Source organism: Ascaphus truei, chromosome 4, assembly GCF_040206685.1.
Source record: "Ascaphus truei isolate aAscTru1 chromosome 4, aAscTru1.hap1, whole genome shotgun sequence".
NCBI classification, from domain to species: Eukaryota; Metazoa; Chordata; class Amphibia; order Anura; family Ascaphidae; genus Ascaphus; species Ascaphus truei.
In genome coordinates, this window is record NC_134486.1 from 14,134,478 (window position 1) to 14,158,763 (window position 24,286).

General features: G+C 42.2%; 1 protein-coding gene across 1 annotated transcript in view; it reads left to right on the top strand.

Moving 5' to 3' along the window:
- The window catches only part of LOC142492227 (vomeronasal type-2 receptor 26-like), an 81,514-nt gene that overhangs the window by 49,143 nt on the left and 8,085 nt on the right, over positions 1-24,286 (top strand). The window contains exon 6 of the mRNA XM_075594897.1: positions 18,218-18,341. Coding sequence (XP_075451012.1) covers positions 18,218-18,341 — 124 coding nt within the window. The remainder of the gene's footprint in view (positions 1-18,217; positions 18,342-24,286) is intronic.

Consider the following 24,286-nt stretch of genomic DNA (forward strand, 5'->3'; position numbering starts at 1 on the left):
AGATTCACTTCTTTGGGCAGCTCCAGGACTACCTTCGGACTTTATATCACAGGTTTTCGTAAATTAATGTTTGCATAAGCACTTTTTGTTCACCTTTATTTCCACCAGAATGTGCAGGCATTGTTACACAAAGCAATATTATCCATCGAAATCCCTCCATTAGCTGTTTTCTTTTCTGAGGAAAAACAAAAAGAAAAGTTTTACTGTAATGGTCAGTCCCCTAAAGAAGTTCCCAGCCAGTCCCACCAATAATTTTCTCGGGGGGCGTCTCTCTCCTGTTCACATGCGCACGCACCTACCGTCGATGCGATGACACGTATATGCGTTTCAAGAAGACTCCAATGCGCATGCGCCTAGCGTTCCACCAATTGTTCAGTATCTGCAGTACTGTAGAAGCCTCTCAGCCAATGATATAGCTTACAGGAGAATCGCTTGACTTTTGAATCGCACCGATATTCATACTGTATTGTCAAAATAAAAAAAACACAGAAAATTATACGGCAACAATACTCACCATAGAATTTTCCATTCAGCTGGCGCGGGCCCCGGGCCATTGCCAGTCCAGTGTTCTTGATCATACATGTTGATAGTTGGCAGCGGGACTACTACATCAGTCAGCAGATGAGGCTGGAAATCGCTTAGGTACATGCAAGCTTGATCGAAACTGCACACGAAATCCGGCTCAGGCTTGCTGGACAGACAGCAAGGGTTGTCACTGACAGTGGGACCATTATTGGAAGCCGGTGCTGGTGCTGGCGCATTGCTTGGCAGCGACTGTCGTTTCTTAGTTGGTTTTAACACGACTTTTCGCCTTTTGCCGTCTGCATGATCATAGATACAGGAAAAAGCCTGTGATACACACCAATACCCTCCAATAAATTGTGGCTCAATACGATAAAAACATGGATCACTACATAACCTTTTCCTTATTGCATGCTTCCACACATGAGGAACTGGCAAAAATTTGTAAAAGTCATAGTTTTCGATAAAATACTGATAAAATTTGAACAACTGTTGCCGTCTTATCATCTGTTGCATTAATCGCGGCCCATATCAAATACGCGTAACTTCTGTCGGGTTTTTGGAAAACGGGCTGCACTTGAACACTCATGGCGGCGGGTCTCTGGAGAATACTGTAACAGAAACTGGTCTTTGGCTTTCTTTAATAGGAAAAGCCTAAATTGATTCATTATTGCAACCTCTTCCTTCAGTCTCAAGGCCAATTTACAATAGCACACTGTGGTATCTTTTTTAAACGAAACACCTGCAAGTCGACACATTACTCAAGCGCATGCGCATTACAATTCATGAATATCTGCCATCTGGCGGACACGCGAAGAATTGCAACCTTTTAAATCAGAATCATTGTCAATAAACGCATCAACCGCGCGTCAACCGCGCATGACTCGCGCATGACCTGGGGCTGGGAACGCAACATAAATGTGGCATGCACCCGGTGAAGTGCGTCGCATTCGAGAAAAAAGCCAGGAAAAAAGCAGTTATGTTTCAGAATAAAAGTGGCCACAGCAGTAGCAGCACGTGTTGTGTGCAAAAGCAGGTCAGGCTGGTCAGGATTGCTGGAGCAATGCCTAGTTTAGTCTGTTATGGTCAACCATTATGGGTTTTGAATCTATGGGACCAATTAACAAAGCAGTGATAAGTGGTTTAGGTGTCGATAAATTGCCTTATAGCATGCTACAGCTTGATCTGCTATTCACAAAGCAGCGAAAACAGTGCAGTAGCACACTATTATAGCTTTTTTACACCCCTAAATAGTAAGAGTCAAAAAAATTCACCAGATAGGCCAAAAAAAGTCAAAAGTGCAATTTTTTGCCAGTAACAGCTATACACAAAGTTGTGTTAAGTTTATCGTTGTATAAAAGCTCGCCATATTTCTTCACCAGCTAAAGGCTAGAGCAAAAAAGATTGAGAGATGCATAAAAGCATGTCTTTTCCAGCACTGGTACCAATCCTGAGGCCTGCAGGGGTCTCTGGTTGGTCCCTGTGGGTGCCCTGGGTCCCCATGGTGCCCAGGTGTACCCTGGTGGTTCCCGTGGGTGTCTGGGGGCCTCCAGGTAATCTCAACGGGTGTCTGTGGGCCCCATGGGTGTCCAGGGGTCCTTGGGTGGTCTCATAGGTTGTCTGGGGGCCCCCAGGTGGTCTCGCAATTGTCTTGTGTCTCCACTGGTGTCCAGGGGTCCTTGGGTGGTCCCTGTGGGTGACTGGGGACGTCCAGGTGGTCCCTGCGGTTGTCAAGGGCCCATACAGTTGTCTGAGGGTCCTTGGGTTGTCCCCACAGGTATCTGGGGGCCTCCAGGTTGTCCCCGCGAGTGTCCGGGCCCACAGGTGTCTGGGGGTCCTCGGGTGGTCCCTGCGGTGTATGGGGTCTTCATTAAGGGGTTAAAAAACCCTCCCCCGCTACCCTGCCTGGACCAGCATTCCTAGAGCCACCACCACCACTTCCATTGATTGGCACAGTGTTAAAGCATACCCATATAATATAATATGGGCATGATATAGCATTATCATAGCCAAAGGTCAACCGAAAGAAAAAAACACAAACAATATCAAATTCAATCAAAACAATCACCAAATAAACAACAATAACAATACAAAATTAAACACAAACAAATACCAGAAATCAATAAACAATAACCAAATAAGAACCAGAATTGAAAATCAAAACACCAAAAAAACATAAATAAATGAAACTCCAAATAAACAACATTGTTAAAAGCTAAAGACCAAATATAATCCACAATTAAAAAGGAAACGCCAAAAACATTACAGAAATAAACATTTTAAAACACAAGAAAAAACCCAATAATTCAAAATTAAACAAAAAACAAAAAGAACAAGAAGACCCCTAATTGGATTACATTATAAGATGAAGAAAAGAAAGAAGAAGAAAAAAACTTATTCTATCTGAGGACTTTGTTCGAGAACTCCCTGAGACCCCGGGAATCAGAGGGTGAAGACATCTAAAGGTAAGAAAAAGAATTGAATGTATGTTATTTTAATCTTGCAGGTTTTTTCATTGTATTTTTTTTTTATTTGTATTTTTTTCATTGCCCATTGAAGTATTTATGTATACCCTTTTAGGGCTATAAATACATACAGTGACAAGCATTTTTTGGAAAATGCTTGCTTTTATTTCTTTATAATGTATTTTGGTTGTTTGATTTTTAATATTTATGCTATTTATTTTGTGTTTTGATTTTGAATTATGGGATTTTTTGTTTTGTTTATTTCTGTTATTTTTTTGGTGTTTTCTTTTTATTTGTGGTTTATATTTGGTCTTTAGCTTTTAATAAATGTGTTTATTTGGAGTTTTCTTTCATTTATTCATGTTTTTATTGGTGTTTTAATTTTTAATTCTGTTGCTTATTTGGCTATTGCTTTATTGATTTCTGCTATTTTTTTATTTACTTTGTTATTGTTGTTTATTTGGTGATTGTTTTGATTGAATTTGATATTGTTGTTTTTTTTTTTAGGTTGTCTATTTACTGTGATAGTGTTATATCATGCCCATCCATATTATATGGGCATGATTTATCACTGTGCCAAACAATTGGTTTATTGGCATTTGGAATGTGTATATTTTTTATGTAATGTGTTTTATTTTTAGCCTGTTTTTTGTTTACTTCCTATTTATTCCTATAGTGTTAAAGCAGGCCCATATTATATGGGCCTGTTTTAACACTGTGCCAATCAATGGGTAGCGGGGTGGTGTACCCGGGTAGGGTGAGTGGGTAGTGGGGAGGGTGGGATAATCCCTTAATTACTATAGCGGTAGCTAAATTCTAAGGTGATTAAGGGGTTTAGGGGCCATTAGATTGTATTTTTTTTTTTTATTGTTGATGCCCATGGAGGACAAGGATGGTGATGAGGATGAGGACAGCTAAGGGGGTTATTGAGTCACGCTCATGCTTCCTCCAGTCTCTGGTGTAAACCAACTCCTTCCTTTTGCTGCTTCTGTGCGTGGCGATATTCCCCTTCTCCACTGAAGATCCACTGAGGATTACTCAACAGGTTGACCAGTCATAGAAAACTAAAAGCACAGAGGCACTGAGGTTGAATAATATTATAATAAAAGTGAATAACAAGTATCAACTTACATATAATGAATTTGTTATCCAGTGAGATCTTAAGTGGTACAGTCCATGATGCCCTGTCCATGGGTAGAAGGGAAGCAGTGCCAAGCTCAAGACAGTCTATCCCGCGTGCTGAGATTGAGTAGTGTCTCCACCTTGCTCTGCAATGCTATTTACGGGTATGTGCAGAACCACGCAGTCCGTGTGCTGTTTTGTGCACGCCTCCCAAATTCACAGTCTCTCTCTCAAGCCAAGTGGCAATTAGCCAAAGGGCAGATTTGCATGCAGTGTCCACAGTGCTCTTACCACAACATGTTTCGCAGACTAATCTGCTTTGTCAGGCGGCAGTTGCAAGCATCCACATCAGCTTTAATATCCTATCACACAGGTGTGTTTAGATATAATCCAATTTCTTGCATGTAATTGGGTCTCATAAGAAACCCCAAGCAGAAATTCCACACAGGTGTGTCAGATATAATCCAATTTCCTGCAGGCAAATGGGTCCATAGATCTCCTAAGAAACCCCAAGCAGAAATTATAATAATCTCTATATCGATCAATTGGACAATTACAATGGCAGAGTGTGATTGTGCCATCCTTTTAATACAGATCATATGCAATTTATCTGATGTGAGTGCTACAAAGGAGCATATAAAAACGTTATCTATTAATACAATGATAAATAATTAAAACATAGTTCCAATACCAACCAAACAAACTGTGACATCACAACAAAAAAAGGTAAATGGGAAGGGAAGGGGAAAAGCAGGGGGAGGAGGAGAGAAGAAAAGAGAAGAAGAAAAGGGGGAGGGGGAACTGAGGAGAGACATAATAGAAAAGAAGAAGAAATGTAACACATATACTGTGTATTCACACATAGCCAAATATGTATACATATATGTATATACATAACCTAAACATTTGTGGATTTAAAACAGGGGTTAATAATGACCCTGAAGGATTGTAAAATCTCTAAATAGACACACACGCACGTAAGTGTAAGTAACTGCATGCATAAACCATAGGTGCCAGTTCCATTAGTATAATAGATAAGTGCATGAACATATGTAGAAAACATATCCCATACACTCACAACAAATGACCAAGCCAATATGAGTGTGAGCCCAATATTAAGGGTGGGGGGGGGGGGGGTAAATGAAGATTACCTCCCTATTTTAGAAAGGGGGTAAGTTCTATGTAATAATTCAACCCTCCTGAAAAATTACTTTGCAATGTAAAATCCAGTACTGCTCCCTTCTGGCAATATGGAGATCATGGTCCCTTGCTCTAATGTTATCCTTAATTCTCTCAAAACCCATATAGTTAATCCCCTCAATGCTACATCCATGGGCATCCCTAAAATAGATCAATATATGTGTCAGTGGTTTTGATGCCTCTTCCAACTTGTGGATGTTCTGAATATTCTGCGATGTTCCATAATCCGTATTTTGAGATTACGCTTTGTTCTGATTATGTACTGTAGTCCGCAGCTGCATTGCAGCACGCATACTACATATGTAGCCAGACAGTCAATGTAGTGTTTAATATGATACTCCTCTCTAGTAATGAAGGATTTTATAATCTTTTTGGATTTCATTTTCAGACAGATTTTGCATCTATTGCATTTATAATTGCCGATTATGCACAAGGTATCTCTTAAATCCTTTTTCTGAGTTTTATTAGTACCTTTTAGGAGGCTTGGTGCAAGAATAGTTTTGATTGTCTGTGATTTTCTAAAAACTACAGGGGGTTTGGTGGGGAGAGCTTTATTGAGAATGGGATCCATATGTAACATATGCCAGTGACGGGATAGTGCTTTTTTAATTAGTGCATGTGAACTATTGAATTGGGTAATAAAATATGGAGTTTTTTGTTTCAGTTTTTGTGCATCGACACTAGTGCCAATTGCTGCAAGAGTTGCGGTATTAATTTCACCTCTCACTAGGTTGCCCACATTTTGTTTCTTTTTATCTTTCTTGTGAAACAGTGTTTCCCTGTTTTTATTGGATGCTTTCTGATATGCGGTCAGTATTAATTGTTCCTTGTATCCCTTCTGTCTGAATCTTTCTTTTAAGAATTCCAACTGTTCCTCAAAGTTTCTAATATCCGCACAATTGCGCCTTAAGCGGAGGAACTGACTGTATGGAATATTGTCAATGCATTTGTGTTCATAGCCACTAGTAGGATGTAAATATGAATTGACATTTGTGGTTTCAAAGTAAGTTTTCGTGAGTATACTGTTTCTCTCATTATAGATTATCAGATCCAGAAATGTAATTTGGTCTCTACTGATCTCACTCGTAAATAGCAGATTACATTTGTTATTATTGATGTTCTTAATAAAAGAGTCAAAGGAGTCATTATCACTGTTCCAGATAATGAGAATGTCATTGATGTATCTCCTCCGAAGCACGAGCTGTGGAGGAGATACTGTCCCGCCCGAGCTGAGTCTAACAAAAGACGGGAGCTGGCCGGGCACACGACGGGCAAGTCGCGGAAAGTTGCGGGTGCGTTCCCCGCACGTTCCCCGGACTTTCCCACGCTTCAATAGATAAGCGCTATGGCGCTTTCTATTGAAAGCGCCCGAGGCGCGGGAAAGCGGCCGCGAACCTGCCTGGTTTTCGGCAGGAGACTGCCGCGCGGCGCCAGCGGTTTTTTTAAATTGCGGTGGCGGCCGCTTTAGATTCAGCTGCGCCGCCACTGTACACTGGTTTTCCATATATGTTTTTTTAGGATGAGAGCAGCCTTCATCCTGGCAGGGGTAAGTGCAAGTTTTATTTACTTTCTGCTCCATATTTATGTTTTATTTTATATGGGCAAATACACTATTATCCATATCTGAATAATAGAATTTTGCCCATTACTGTACTGTATGTATTGTGTCAGGGGGGAGTGTACTTATTTTAATGTATTTTTTTTATGCACAGGATTGATACCGCAAGCCAGCGGGCATGCCCAGACACCTGTGGGGTCCACCACCCGTGGCACCTTCATTCACCCCCTCTGCCCCCAATAAACCTGCTATTGTGCCTTAACCCCATCATTGCCTTAGTGGCTAGCCACTAAGGTAATGAAGCTGCTTTAATGTAAATTTTAATAATAATGTGTGGGAGCAGGGGGTCTCCTGAGCTGATCTACTTTGATTTATGCCTCAGGGACCTTCCTTAGTTACTGAGCACTGGTATGGGTCATCGGGTGCCAGTATTGCCGCCATTTTTAGATTGTCCACGTCACGTGACCGAGGGATTTAATAAATGGAGGAGATACCAGCATCCCATATAACCCCATATCAGGGCCTGTAACTTGGGAAGCAGGGGGTCCCTGAAGCTGAAATAAATGAGGGTCATCTCAGGAGACCCCCAGCTCCCGCGCACAATTAATAAAAATTACATTAAAGCAACTTCATTACCATAGCGGATAGCCGCTATAGTAACAATTGGTTTTTTATTTTTATGAGGTTTTTTATACTAGTCTGCGGGAGCAGGGTATTCTGAGGTTAACTTCATTGATTTCAGCATTGGGAACCCCTACTTACCGAGATACAGGTCCTGTTGCGGGGTGCCGGTATCCCAGTACAGGATTTAAATCCCAGAGTTATGTGACAAGGGAGATTCAAAAGCACTGGGATATCAGCACCCCATAACAGGACCTGTATCTCGGAAGAAAGGGTGCCCGAGGCTGAAAACAATACAGTTCAGCTCAGGAGGCCCCCAACTCCCACACACTATTATCAAAATCAATTTTTTAATTGCACGATCGCCAGTAAGAGCCGTGCATGGAGACGCAGCTTCACCATGCAGCTCTTCCAGGCTGCAAATTTTTCTAACAGTTATCGCACTATAGGATTTATAGCACGATAGCACTGGTACAAAAAACAGGTCTGACGAAAGTGAATTTTTTCTATCAGTCTTAAAAAATGGCGTTCATTCTTAGTGAAAACCAGTTCTGGCCTCATGTCTTAGAGCGCGATAAACAAATGCATAGGGGCCTATGCAGTAATCACTGATAAGCCAATTATCGAGGCCTTTTTGCCAAAAAGGCCCACTGCTATTCAGTAAGCCCTGAAGCCCTGATAAGTCGCCGATTAAAGGCCTTACGGCAATTTTTTTTTCCCAAGAACAAATGTTCACCAGAGAGAGTACCTTATCGGCAGGTTATCGCCAGGTAGACTGTCTCGCCACCGGAAACTCGGCATGTAGCTCTCGCACTGATTCACCAGGGATTCAGCCATTCTTGCATACTGCAAGTGCAACACGCCAAAAACATGCCGAGTTTGAACCCCTGCCAAGAGTGCTTCTTCGGCGCTTACTGCATGGAGCCCACAGTTTTTGCACAACTGCCAAATTGTAAACATGTTCTTCTAAAATATTGCATTAATAGACTTAAGATACAATACAACAAAGGTTTATTTTTACCCGGATTATTCTTTACTCAAATCATTAAATGCTATAGAGTGACAAACTAACATTTCACTCCATGACATATAATCATTACTCCTTAAATTATTTACCATTAAAAACAGGCAAGCAGCGGATAGCACCCGACGAATCATTGATCTGTTGGATATATCCAATAATGATAAAATATGATGTTGAGTTTAGATGCAGAAAAGGCGTTTGATAGGATCGACTGGCCATATTTAGAGGCTATGCTTGGAGCGTTTGGATTTGGAAATAAACTAAATAAAGCAATCTTCTCATTATATTCTAACCCTACAGCTAAAGTTGTTAATCAGGGTCATCCATCAAATACACTTAAAATTATAAGCGGTACGAGACAGGGCTGTCCATTGTCTCCCCTCTTATTTGTCTCTGTATTGAACCGTTAGCATCACAGATTCGGAAACACCCTGACATCTCAGGAATCAAAATTCAATCCCAAGAGCATAAAATAGCTTTATATGCAGATTATATCTGTCTGACTGTCTCTAAACCACTCAAATCTCTGCCAAATCTATTTGACTTGTTAGGGAAATTCCATAGAATATCTGGTTATAAGATAAACCAGTCTAAATCTGAGGCACTAAATGTATCCCTTCCAAAAGAAATGGTAAAATTAATAGAGTTTAATTTCAATTTTAATTGGCAAAGTTCTGCGATTAAATATCATGGGGTACACATTACAAAGGATTTTAAAAGCCTATACTATGCAAATTATCCCTCACTCATTCGGTCTTTGATAATGGACATCAGAAAATGGAAGTCATATAAAATCTCCTGGATTGATAGGATACATAGTATTAAAATGAATATCCTCCCACGTATCATATAACTTTTCCAGACACTACCGGTACCACTTAGACTGAAAGATATAATTTCGCTTCAGTCTGAGATCTCCACATTTATATCAGGGGGGTTGGCAGTACCTTGTCTGCTGTCCTATTATAGAGCAGCCCAATTAAGTCAAATTATGCAGTGGCAGATCCATCCTGGATTGAAAAGATGGGTGGATCTAGAGCGAGAGGTTTGCTCCCCATTGGAGCTAAACAACATTATTTGGCTCCCCAAAATAGTCCTTAAGTCAGCTAACACTCTGCTATCCTCGATGACCAACTCTATTTCGGTTTGGGAGATTTCAAAATTTAGGCATAATTTAACTAATAGACATTCATTAATGACCCCTCTTTGGGGTAATCCAGAGTTTGTTCCGGGTATATCTAAAGTTGGTTTGTCAATATGGAAACAATGTGGCATTAATAGATTTAGAGATCTGGAGGAAAAAAAAAAAAAAAAAAACATTTGAACAAATTAGATCAGGCAAAAAGATACCCCATATGGATTTTTTTAGATACCTTCAGATCAGAGCATTCTACTGTATAATAAACATTCTCCCTTTCCCCCATTGACTATGTTTGAAAAGCTCTGTCTAAGAGAGACAAATACAAAGCAGATCTGGGAGAAGAGGTGAGCGAAGAAGACTAGTTGACTATTGTAACAGTAGCAGCTAAGAGCTTGATATGCACTACTTTAAAAGAGAACGCATATAAAGTCCTTATGAGGTGTATCTCACTCCACAGATATTAGCAAGGTTTGGACCCGGATGCTCCCCTCTGTGCCCAAGACAGTGTGGAGCATCGGCGAACCTGTTACACATGTTGTGTTCTTGTTCTCGGATAGTCCCATTATGGACACAAATTAGACATTGGCTTCAGAGGATTTTTGACCTCACTATTCCTCCGGATCCATGGCTGTTCCTTTTGAATAGGCCTTGGCCGGGCCTTTCCAAAACAGGTAATAAATTGATTATGCATTTAGCAACAGCCACGAGGTGCGAGATCGCGGCACTGTGGAAACAAGTAGAGATTCCAAATATCCCCCAGATTAGGAATAGAATGTGGTATATTTGCCAGATGGAAAAATTAATGAGTTTGGTCAATGACACTGGCGCCAAATTTATAAAAGTCTTGACGCCAGACAGATATCCCAGGAGTAGAGAGAACCACAATCTGGCAATGATAGAGATAAATGCGTTCTCGTTTGAAATACACACTCGGCCACGCTAATTCTCAGGCGGCCTGCACCGCGGGTAATTTAAAACCCCGTGCAGACGCGGCTGATGCCTGATGCGTGCCGCTCGTCACTGGAGCCTCAGCTGGTGAGCCGGTCACACGTACCAGGGTTACGCCGGCATCCCAAAGATGGCCCGAACATGGGGGGTGAAGGCGGGGTAAGGCCCAGTGATGCTGTCCCTGCGTTGTGCATCACTGGGATTGGGAGAAGCAGAGGCGGAGCAGCCAGGTGGACACGCGTCATTGGACCGGAGGAAGGGAAGATGCGGCTGGCGCGCGGCCAAGTTCGGCGCCAGCCAAAAAAAGCCCCGAAAAATTGCGGGCATTTGTAAGAATAAAGCTGGCCGCAGCAGTATGGGCAAGAATATGGGTAAGAATGAGCTATAGGTCATCTTTTAATAAGACTAACAAGGCCTTCAAGGATGAAATAAGAAAAAAAAGAAATAATAGAAAAATAATAAGGATGTTAGTCATCCACACAAGAATTGGAGAGAGTTCTTATAGGAGTAATAGTAAAATAAGAAAGGAAGAGATCCCACACCTGTTATCCCCCCTCCCCACCCCCTCTTTTTTTTTTTTTGCCTTTTGTTTTTTATTTTTTTGTTTGATACAATTTTAATGAGAGTATTTTTTTTGTTCCACTTTTGAAATTTCTGAATATACGATGTTTTGTTTGATATGAAAAAATTCAATGAAAATTTAAAAAAGTTGAAAAAAAATACTACTCACCATTATCTTTCTAAAAAAAAAAAAAACATCAAACAAAAAGCATTTGAAAGGATGTCCCCTTTTTCTTTCTTAGCTTGGACACAGAATTATAAGACAAACAGAAATCATAAACTTCTGATTTTGTAGCCAAATATTTACATATGATCCTAAAAAATTATACCTCATCAATGATACCAACATCTTAACTAAACAATAGTATTTCTCTATATTCTTGGTGAAAAAAACAAAACAAAAAAAAATGTTGATTATTTTTCCTGCATCAAAAATCTAATTTAAAATGAATTTCCTTTTTCATTCCTATAATTATAACTAATCTGAATACTTTCATCATACAGCTCAACCCCATAATAGCACGGTCCTAGGGGGCCACCCCATCTGACCGCGCTATAATGGGGATTGCGCTAAAAAAAAATTAAATGGCCGCCGTGCTCCCCGTCACAAGGAGGGGGGAAGAGGGTGGAGGGGGGAGAGGGTGGAGGGAGGAGGTGGAGTAAGGCGCCGGCAGCCCTACATGATCCCCCTTAGCAGCCTCCATACTTCCCCCAGCAGCTCCGTACCAATCACCCCCCATCAGCTCTGCACTGATCCCCAGCCCCGCACGGATCCCCGCCAGCAGCACGCACCGATACCCCCACTGCTCCATACAGATCCCCGCCAGCAAATCCACACCAATCCCCCCCAGCCCCGCACCGATCCCACCCAGCAGCCCCACAATGCCCCCAGCTGCCATGACACCAGAGTTAGGGGTATGAGGGGAGGGCTGTATGTGTGCTGTGTGTGTGCTGTTTGTTTGTGCTGTGTGTGTGCTGGTGCTGTGTGTGCTGTGAGTGTGTGTAGTGTACTGTGACTGTGTGCTCTGTGTGCTGTGTGTGCTGTGTGTGCTGTGTGTGCTGTGTGTGCTGTTTGTGCTGTGTGTGCTGTGTGTGCTGTGTGTGCTGTGTGTGCTGTGTGCAGTGAGTGTGTGCAGTGTGCTGTGAGTGTGTGCAGTGTGCTGTGTGTGCTGTGTGTGTGCTGGTGCTGTGTGTGCAGTGTGTGTGCTGTGTACAGTGAGTGTGTGTGTGCTGTGTGCATTGAGTATGTGCTATGTGTGTTGTGTGTGCAGTGTGCTGTGATTGTGTGCAGTGTGCTGTGAGTGTGTGTAGTGTGCAGTGAGTGAGTGTGTGCTGGTGCTGTGTGTGTGGTGTGTGTGCAGTGTGTTGTGTGGGTGCTGTGTGTGTGCAGTGTGTGTGCAGTGTGCTGTGTGTGCAGTGTACAGTGAGTGTTTTCAGTGTGCAGTGAGTGTGTTTAGTGTATGTGTGTGCTGTGAGTGTGTGCAGTGTGCTGTGTGCTGGTGCTGTGTGGGCATTGTGTGTGCAGTGTGTGTGCTGCGTGTGTAGTGTGCAGTGTGTAGTGTGCTGTTTGTGTGCTGTGTGTGTGCAGTGTGTGTGTGTGCGTGTGCGTGTGTGTGTGCAAACCCCCCTTTTTTTAAATATATATATTCAGGGTCCATGCTCAAACCGCGTTATTTGCGGATCCGCGTTATAGCGGATTGCGCTATAACGGGGTTGAGTTGTATGCATTAATTTGTTTAAATCTAATTGAAAAAAAATCTTTAGAATTCTAGCTAACTTCTTTCTTGGTTAATGTTAACTTGCATGTCTATGAACTGCACAAATTCCTGTGTAATTCTCAGTGAAGCTTTCACTCTTTCAGTGAAAAAAAGATGGGGGCTGCTGCAGTGAGTTGCAGACATCTTCAAGAGGGAGAGAGCTGAATTGATTTTTCGTTCAGCCTCAATCCCTATCCATGATTTTCCTTGAAATTACTTAATATTTCTGCTAATCTCTTCTCCTGTGTCTCTTTTCACAAAGCATACAATTTAAAATGTTTTCCTGATACAGTGCTAGGAATTTAGCAATACTGATTTTTCAACCCTAACACTGCAAATTGCTTACAATTTAGGTCAATGTCACATGTCCTATCCTTACATTTAACTATTATAATTTCTTCCTCCTGTATCACGACCAGCTTGTTCACAAGCTCAAACTTCAATTTAGCTTTAAATATTTCAAACTTCCTCCCTTTTACCTCTTTAATTCTGTCTAGGGTTGGGCTAAAGTCGTGAGTGGAGAACCTCAGGGATCGGTACTGGGACCCCTGCTTTTTAACTTGTTTATTAATGACCTTGAGCTTGTCATTGAGAGAAAAGTCTCCATCTTTGCTGATGATCCTAAATTGTGTAAGGTAATAGAATCAGAGCAGGATGTAATTTCTCTTCAGAAGGACTTGGAGAGACTGGAAACGTGGGCAGGTAAATGGCAGATGAGGTTTAATACAGATAAATGTAAGGTTATGCATTTGGGATGCAAGAATAAACAGGCGAATTACAAATTAAATGGGGATAAATTGGGGGAATCCTTCATGGAGGAGGATTTAGGAGTGCTTGTAGACATCAGGCTTAGCAATAGTGCCCAATGTCATGCAGTAGCTGCAAAGGCAAACAAGATTTTATCTTGCATCAAACGGGCAATCGATGGAAGTAAACATAACTATGCCCCTTTACAAAACATTAGTAAGACCACACCTTGAATATGGAGTACAATTTTGGGCACCAAACCTAAGAAAAGACAATATGGAACTACAGTAGAGAGAGTGCAGAGAAGAGCCACCAAAATAATAAAGGGGATGGAAAATCTAACATTTGAGGAGAGGCTAGCTAAATTAGATTTATTTACATTAGAAAAGAGGCGTCTAAGAGGGGATATGATAACTATATACAAATATTTTCGAGGACAATACAAGGAGCTTTCAAAAGAACTATTCAAAGGACTCAGGGCCATCCCTTAAGGTTGGAGGAAAGGAAATTTCACCAACAACAAAGGAAAGGGTTCTTTACAGTAAGGGCAGTTAAAATTTGGAATTCATTACCCATGGAGACTGTGATGGCAGATACAATAGATTTGTTCAAAAAAAGGTTGGATATCTTTTTAGATAGGAAAGGTATACAGGGATATACCAAATAAGTATACATGGGAAGGATGTTGATCCAGGGATTAATGTGTTTGCCAATTCTAGGTGTCAAGAAGAAATTCATTTTTCCCCTTATGAGATATCATTGGATGATATGACTGGGGTTTTTTGTTTGCCTTCCTCTGGATCAATACAGTGGCGACACGTTTAATTCTAATTGGGCTAGTTCCGCAAGCCGGGAGATTTCCTGTCTTGCTAGCCAAATCCCCTCGGCGTGCCGCGCGTCACCGATGCGCGGTCACGCTTCATCGGGTGCCTGCGCCCCATGCGCGCGTGCCCAAGGCTCCCCGAGGGAGCCCTGGTGTCCCGCGATGTGGGGGACGGCGGTGGGGATTTCCGGGGGAACTGGCGGACCCGGAGAGGGGAGCGGGAAGCCCCGATCGGAGGACCGCTCCTCGGAGGCTTCGGCACGCGCACGGGACACCCCGGCGCGCGCCCGGTTACTGTCGCGGCCGAGACCGGGTAAATGTAAGAATAAACTCGGCCGCGACAGTAATTAAGTATAGATATAGGATAAAGTATCTGTTGTCTAAATTTAGCATAGTTTGAAGTTGATAGACGTACGTCCTCTTTCAAGCTCATCTACTATGTAACTATGTAACTATGTAACTATGTCTAGGAGAATCAACATAAAATCATCCCAAATATTCAATGGATTACCCCCCGAGATGTTGGTATCCAATGAATATTTGGAGGCTTTTTTCTTAAGCCAGTCCATTTTAAAACGACAATCAATATATGGACTAAAAAAAACTTTCAATTTGGTTATCTTGATTACATTCTTTCTATATGTACTGTAAGTAAAAAATAACATACCGTTACAGGGGACAGAAGTAGAGTTGTGCAATCCCCTCTATATCACCCCTTTTTTCTCTTTATCCTTGCTCGAGACACCCAACTTTCTCTGGGCCGTCAAGTGACTTAACCAGGCAACCGGGGTGATGATCCAGTCTCCGTTCTTGATCTTAGTACTTCTTGCATAGAATTGATCCAAGGATCCAAAGTACCCCAATTATTTCACTCTATACATACAGTAATAATAAATGTATATGGACCTACAGCTGCAGCAGCCGTTATTCGAACAAATCACGGCACCGATTTTGTGTGCTCTGCAGTACTCCACGTGGCATGAACGCGGGCAATCGCCCCAGGCTACCGCGCTAATCGCGGATACTTTGTTTGAATTTCATTGATTCTGTTTCTTTGGTTGCAATGAAAGGAATTAATTGCAATGTGTACATTACTGTGCTACTATGCTACTTGTGTCAATTTCAGGTGTTTAAAAAGCAGAACACTAAAATGCAATTTTCTGCACTCGTGTCTTAAGGCGAGAAGGTTGGAAGAGATCACGCGCCATGACATGGGTATTCCGATGTATACACCATGTGAAGTGTTCGAATAACGGCCGCTGCAGCTGTAAGTAGCCCCTCAGATAGTATCTGGATGGCGATCAGTATAGATCTATTGTGATCGCCATCCAGATACTATCTGAGGGACCACCTACACTACCGACACACTTAATCACACTGTGGCCAGATCCGCAAGCCGGGAGATTTCCCGGCTTGCTAGTGGCCGCCCCTCGGCGTGCCGCGCGTCATAGACGCGCGGTCACGCGTCTTCGGGAGCGTGCGCCCCCTGCACGCGCGTCCAGGGGCTCCCCGAGGGAGCCCTGGTGTCCCGCGATCGCGGGACAGCGGCAGGGGGTTCCGGGGGACCCGGCGGACCCGGCAGCGGTAGGGAGAGCGCCCCGATCGGAGGGCGCTCTTCCGCTGCTTCGGCGCGCGCCCGTCACTCTCGGGCGCGCGCCAGGCTACTGCTGCGGCCAAGAACGGGCAAATGCTCGAATAAACTTGGCCGCAGCAGTAGGTCCATACACTTTTATTATTATGTATAGAGTGCAACAATTGGGGTACTTTGGATCTTGAATCAATTATATGCACCTTGTAATACTCCACATGCACCTTACTTATTTAATATAGGTTCTTTGTAGATTAAGGCAGCACTAGGTGAGCGGTATATCTCATGTTAAGTATCTTAGTACTTCTTGCAATAATGGACATCCTTTCTTTATCCTCACGGTTAACCACATTTTTCCTCCTGAACTGGAAACAATATCTATGAAGTCTGTCAATTCCGGATCGGCATAGACAAAGTTGACAGTCTGAGATAAGGTTTAGAGAATCCCCTCTCCTTTTGGGAGACACAATAACTCTCACCTTTACCCCTTTAGATGTTAGTCCGTGGCCGAACTCTCCACCATTATGTTACAAAAATCTTTGCAATGTAATACTCAGGAATCAGGTTTCCACTTCAAATTCGAAAGTCTTTATTTCTTCAATCAGGTCAGCATTTTATATAGCAAGGATACTTGCATATACTGTAGCATATACTGTAGATACTTCTGTTCAGTTTCAAGTATCTGAATGTAGTGATTATGCTATGTTCAAAGTGATTCTTTATTCTATCAGGACAAAGAGATATAAATCACATGTCTTAGCTAACTGCTTTTGCTGACTAAAACATTCTTATTTTTAGTACCAGGCTGTATTTACTCTGTACTACAGGAAGTTGCCATCTGCAAACATCTGTCTGAAATGTTTGGAATTTATCTTATCACTAACATTTCTAGGTTTCAAGTTGTCCCTGAAGTTACAAACTTAAAATAAGATCCCTTAAAAGAAAAACAACTTGAAATGTTTTAACCTATTGAGTGCTGAATATATATATTGCTTTCCTACTTAATATAGAAAAATATATAGATATTAAATAATATATACATTTTCAGTTTGCAGTTACAGGAACAGTAAATCTTGCTGCATCTGTAGATGTGAGTATGTGAACATAGAATTACCTGTAACTAAATCCCACTACTTAAGTGTCCACTGCATGGTCTAACCATGGTATTTCCTGAACATAGGCCAATTTTTATGTCAGGTGTGCAAAGAGTGACATTGCACAAACTGACATTGTTTATAATGGAAGTTTGAGACTTTAAAACCATAGCATACCCATTATTCATAATGTGTGTAAGATGTGTGTTTAAGATTCTCATTCAATAAACTTTGTGTTCCAATCAGCACTATTCTGACAATGAAGGCTACTAATGCCTGTAAGCAATAACATATATTGAGTAATAACATGGAGAAAGCAGAGTTGTCGAACAATCACATTCAGAGCAGGACTCTAATATAACTTCCTGATATTGTGTTGCATGATCTGGGGCTGGTAACTGGTCTAGCTGGACTTCCAGGTAGCTAGGGCCTGTCCGTCTAGTACGTCTCCCAAGGGAAGTGTAATGGGTGCTCACCACAAACAGGATGGCACCGCAAGGCTGAGGTGGGGATGTTAGTATGAACCGACCTCCAGCCGCGTGAGCGCGTCTGGAGTGCAGAGTGATAGTCGTGTAGCCAGGTCAGGGTTGGACAAGGTAGGGTAGTCGTAATAGTCATCGTGGTCAGTGTTTGAAGAAGTCGGATGGTCGTAGAGGACAGCATTTGTCGAGGAGCGAAGACGGTAGAGGTCAGATGCAAGCCGAGGTCGAGTAGGAGAGAAGTCGGTTGTGGGGGCGGGACCTAATGCCGTAAACATAGGTTTTGATTTTATTATTATTTTATTACTTGGTTTTGCCTTAAAGAGACAGTGTGCCTCTTTCTTTTATTTTGGAAAGTTAATCAATGCAGGTTTAAAGTCTAAAAACATACCTTTTTCACTCTTACTGACCCTACTGCAAGGCCGTACTGCCACAACAGTTAGACCCTTTATGCACGACACTATGTAACAGGGAAAATCTATATTACTCAATCTGCGCTGTGCATGCAGCAATGCTAGAAATGAAACATTATAATATGTGGCTCATGACTTTCCCTTGCATTCTCAGACCCCCCGCTCTGTGTGCAGTGAGAGCTGCCTGCCTGGGTACAGAAAAGCTCAGCAGGAAGGAAAGCCCAGATGCTGCTATGTCTGTGTTCAATGCACAGAGGGGGAGATCTCCAACAGCACTGGTTAGTAACTCCTAACTCATTCATATTCTGTTTTGCTCCCCATCAGCTAAACATTATAGGCATAAGGGAATTTTCATTCAGGCAGTCGGAACAGAGGAAAACACTTAAGTCGTGATTAAGGTACTTTAGAAGTGTATAGCAGGAAATTCCTGTGAGGTGAGCAGTGCATATGTAACTCAGACTTCTAAGACACCCCACTGGTTTGGTTCCACAGTGTCTGAAAAAGTCCGTAGTTGAAAGCTTTAGCCGAATAAAGTGTGAAGTGTGGAGGGCTAATACAAATATCCCCATCTTAGTAAATGTCTGGGCAAATGGCCCAGATGTCCGGCCCATCTTAGTAAATGTCTGGGCAAATGGCCCAGATGTCGCCAGGTAAGGGAGGTGGCTCGGGTATGCTATGCGCAGAGGTGCAAGGTTCGTGCATGCCCATAGCAAACTAATAAGCCTCTCTTCCAGGTTTGCCATGTATGGGCAACTCTGGGATAGGTGGGAATATTAGTTCCAATGCAGAGATTGGCTGCAGAGGTTACAGATAAGGGTTTTGTATTGTATAAGAATCCCTGCATCTGATCGGGAGTCAAATTCATCATGCAGTGAAAGATTCATACGGTAAGAAGATTTAACATTGTAACTAAGATTTGTACAAGCTTCAGTAGTTCGTAAGAACTAAGGAATTCAGAACCAATTCTACGATGGTAGAACGAGGAAAGCAGCTCTGGCGGAGAAACAGTGGTTGCGAGCGCTCCACTAGCCAAAGACTGTTTTTGGCTTTGTATGCACACAACTGGGAATTTTTACCTAAAGACACTATTTCTAAAGATTTTGTTTTGGAAGTAGAAAATTTCGTTTTGACCTGTCCCAGTTAGTATATTTCAAGTGTTTTTTGTAAATTACCGTGTGTGTGTTCATTCTGTAAATAAATAACAATTTATTGTATCTCTTGTATTACTCAGCCAAAGAATACGGGTAATTTTGGTGTTAAAAGTTCTGGTCTACAGTGACATTGGCAACGGGGCTTACGAATAAATCTATCCTCGGAACAAAATTCGCAAAAATTACCTCTTTATGAGCCCTTTTTCTTGAAGGGTAGTTACTCACAAAAGTCCTGGAACATTCTCAAAAGCGGGACTTAGAAACTTTCCTAAGTTTAAAATCCTTGAAGCCGTCCCGCGTCTATTCAGTCCAGAGAATCTTTGAATTTGCCACTGTTAGTTTGGTGCTTGGAATCTGCGCCCTGAGTGGCTGCAAGCTCTCTTAAGGCTTTCAAGCTCTCATTCACTAACCTGTGCAGCCTATCAGAGTGTGGGAATCCATCCGATTTGCTGGTATTGTAAAGCCAGGAGGGCACCTTTTCTCAGTCTGTAAAGGGACATGCGCCAACCTAGCATCTCTGCCTCTTTGCATACTGAGCCCACCCACTGCCCAGGCTTCACAATCTGGGATCTGGCAAATGGTTAACGGATAGCCTTGTGTTAACCCAGGATGTGGGTACTCAAGCAGAACTGCCGTACCCTTCCTGTTCTAACACCTTGGCATCCCTGAGGCTTTCAAGTACGGACTCCGCACAGACACAGAGGCGCAAAGCTTGGTAGCCATCTGTGTTTTCCGGAATCCATGACTTGGAAATCCCTCCGTTCATATACAGGTTATCAATTTATATATACCTATTATAAATATAACAATTTAATAAAATATATTGTGTCCTGTCTTCTGTGTGCTAGAAGATGTACGTTCCTATTCCGGTGTCAGGGATGGAGTGAGTTTATAAATCACCTACTGTACATTCACTAGCCTCATTCTTGGCACACTTTAGAAAAATAACCCCTGCTACATTAGGGACTCTGTGTATAGCTGCAGATATAGTTTATCCCCTTCATACCCATTTACCTTGTCTGGATGATGCTGCAACAGGGATCCTGGCGGTGAGTCGTAATAGTGCTTTCAGAGTCAGAGTTTGGCAGAGTAATGTGCTTGGCTGTATTCGAGAACCTCATTCAATTCCTGAATAAAACTTTTGGGGTATCCCATAACTCTGGAACCCTGACACATAGCTACATTCTCAAAAGACTTTCTCCGACAAACCTACCCTGAAACTTACAGCCTAGAAATCTCCCAATCCCAGAACCCCAGTAAAGACTAAAGACAACTAGGTCTTTAATGTCACAAAAGTTCCACACAGTCTCAGCAATGCATTTTTGACATCTGGGTCCAAGAGCTGACACTCTAGGACCCCAATACATGGGTCAGGGTTAACCATGTTGGCTTAACATTTATTGATGAGCCTGGTTAACTCCTTCACTGTCACATCAGGTGGTTCCCATTCGTGTCTAGGGGCCCACGGATAAATCCCATGGGTGTCTGGGGGCCCCCAGGTGATTCCCACAGGTGTTTGGGGGTACTTAGTTGGTCCCTGTGGGTGTCAGGGGTCCTCGGTGGTCCTTTTTGGTGTCCAGGGGTCCTCGGTGGTCCCCATGGATGTCCGGGGATCCTCGGGTGGTGCCTGCAGGTCAATCATGTTGCAAAAAAAATAAATGTGTGTAACAGTTCGACCCCTACCCAATCTCATATGGGCCCCTATGTGAGGAATCTGCCCCCAGTTACATGTCATGTCGTGTGGTGCACCTGCTGGCTTACAGGACTCCAGAATCTCCCGCTTGATGGTATTGGGGAATTCACTAGGACTGGCTCGTGAGGTAGTGCTGAGAACGTACTCACTTTTGGTACAGCGCCTCCATCTCTTCCAAGTCCCCACGATAGCAGGGAGGAGTCTCTGTAAGAGAACCCCTGGGTGCAACTTCTCCCTGAATGACTCCAGGCTCAGCCGAGAAGTTCTTTCAATCAAGGCATTGAACTTTATTAACATCTTCATTGGCAGACTGCCCATCATAGCGGCCGGTACTTAGCCGCACATGTTGAAGTTGCCCACCTCAAGGAAGTCCCTCCCTGACTCTATAATAGAGAAAGGAGAATCTCTGCCACCTCTCCCCTAAGGGAGGGCCTTAAGCTGTGCCAGAGACCTGCATAGTGCTGGATCAGAGTGTCACACTATGCAACCACTTGATAGACTTGATCTTGAACTCCACTGAACAGAGCACTCAGTGAACACTTGATTCAACTGCTAAATTCAGAAAGTGATGCGTAATATATAGCTCCAGAAGGCCCACCCCTGTGTCACTGTCAGTGGACACAGAGCATTCTGACACTTCCTTTGCTACACTCTACACCTCACAGGGGGTTGAGGGCAAACCTCATGATTACTTCTGGCAAACCTGCCCATTTAACAGGGATTAACGCACAGAAGGAGAGAGGCATGTAACCCTAAAATTACACAAGGCTATATGTGCATACATTTAAAAAAAGTGCACCTCCCTCCCACCCCCTCCCCCCCCCAAAACATACAGTACAGTAATGGGCAAAATAACTATTATCCCCATATGGATAATAGCTCATTTGCCCATAATTAAATCAAACATTTGGCTGCCAGCATAAATTAAGTAAATAAACCTTTCGACTTACCCTTGCCATTATGAAGGGCATCCTCTTTAGCATACTTCAGGGCCATTCCTACGTTGACAGAAATAATACATGACATAAAACAATCTAATGGCCCCTTACCCCTTAATCACGTTAGAGGTTAATAACCACTATAGTAATTAAGGGGTTAACCCACCCATCCCCGCTACCCACACTGGAGTCCTAACCACTCACCCCGGGCCCACTACATGCACCCTGTATTCATTGATTGGCATAGTGGTACTTCATACCTATATAATATGGGCATGATAAGCCACTATAGCACTCAATGGTCACCCTAATTAAAAAGCATGAATTCCAAAAAAACAAACAATAATCAAACATCTACACAAGCACATTAACACCACAATTCAAGAAATACAAACACTAGCCAACAAATGAAATAAATAAAAGCAGTAACCAAAAAACAATTAATTAATTTTATCCAGTAGCCAGCAAATCAATTAATTAAGAAAACCACTATGCAACACATCAATTGAAAGCAGGAGCCAACACAAAAAATATTTAATTAAAAACACTAAACTATCGGAAACAATAATAAAACCAAGCCATGAAAATGACAAACAATTTTCAGTATTCCAAACAATAAACTGAAATAAAAAAAATAACACTCAATAGAAAGCAAGAATTTGCCCAAAAATACATTGGCTATCACTGTATTAATGTTTACCCTAAACGGACACAGATTAATACATTAAAAGAAAGAAATTCAATAAAAAACCTGAAAAAGACAATTACTGTACATACATTCAAAATTTGTCTTACAGTACCTTTAGAATTCTTCACCCTCAGAATTCCGGCGTATCAGGAAGCTCTCAATCAAAGACATCGTCCGCCGCCATCCTCGGTGAAAATCAGCATCATGTTAAAAAAAAATCTTCTTTTTTCCATCTTCTTTAATTGTTTTCTGCCATCTTGAATCTTCTATCCTTGTAATCCATTCCCCATGTTAAATTCAAAACGGATGTTGACTTATCGGCATATAAAGCTAAAATGAGATGAAACAGGCCTTACATAAGGCCTGTGACGTCACATTTTAGGGTCAGATGGTAGAGGTCCAATCCGATTGGACGTTGTATCATGTTACAGGCTTTTTTAATTTATTTTTATTTTTTTATGGATGTGACATACAGTAATCCCTTAAAGTGATGTCACATCATTTGTTAAAAAATGGAACATATCCATGGTACAGGAACCAATGGTATTGTCTTCGATCCCATTGTGGGTAGTACCATGTGATATCAGCCATTTGGTTTTAAGGATGTGAAGTACCTCCCTTGGAGATGACATCATACTCTTATTTGTTTTTAAAGCCTATCACATGATACAGCATCCAATCAGAATGAACCTGTACCATCTGACCCTAAAATGTGATGTCACAAGCCTTATTCAGTATAAGGCCTGTTCAGTCTCATTTTAGCTTAAGGGCGCGTTCCTTCATTTTCTATATCTACTCCCATTGCGGTTATATATTATTGCACTTGTTTTATTTGGGACTTGTTCGGGACTTTCCTAATCACTCGAGAAACTATCGTGTGGGAGAGACGCACCAAAGACGCGACCGGCTGAGAGACGCCGCCAGATGACGTCAGACGCAAGCGTGGACTAACCTGGAAGCGACTAGGAGATTACCCCTTCTGAACTACCGGTTGGAGTATCTCCAGCACACGGGAAGGCTCCCTAAAGCAGAGCTGCATACACCGCTCTTGGATACCAACAGCTAGAGGGAGGACGTCCAACATACATCCGTCCGTGTCCTGCTGTCCCTGCCGAGCGGTAACATGTCCCTAACATGTCATGCTGTTAACCTTTTTTATTGATGTACGTGCAACACTCACACCCACCCTATAAATAGTTTTTTAAATATACTACACTATGGATTTTTTGCGCTGTCTTTTCTCAGTTTCCATGTAGCCTGGTGTTTGAGCCATCCTAATTGACCAGCAGCACAAAACCTCACCCTAATCAGGTTGTAATTTATACCTTATTTCTAAGTCACTATCACCCATCACTGATCACTTACTGTATGAGCGCAGGTCTTTTTGTTTCACAGTAACACACAATGCATTTTTTTGGGCAAATATTTGTTTTGAATTGATTGTTATTTTTTCTTTTTCTGTTTATTGTATGACCCGTTTTACAAGAGATATATAGGTATTGCACTGTGTATTTTTGTCACATTGGAAGTAGCTTTGGGCATTTTTGTTTTTTTGCTGTATACATTTAGCCACGCTCACTAGCACTCCTTTTGACACTTATATGCATATATATATATATGATGTGGTAATGGTTGGGGTTTCTCAGAGCTTGTTGGGAATCTGTGTATTTTGTTAACTGTGTGCAGCTGGTCTCAGTTGCTTATGGGAGGGTAGTGCCCCCCCCCCAAGGTTTAGGCTTTCCCTACCCCACTT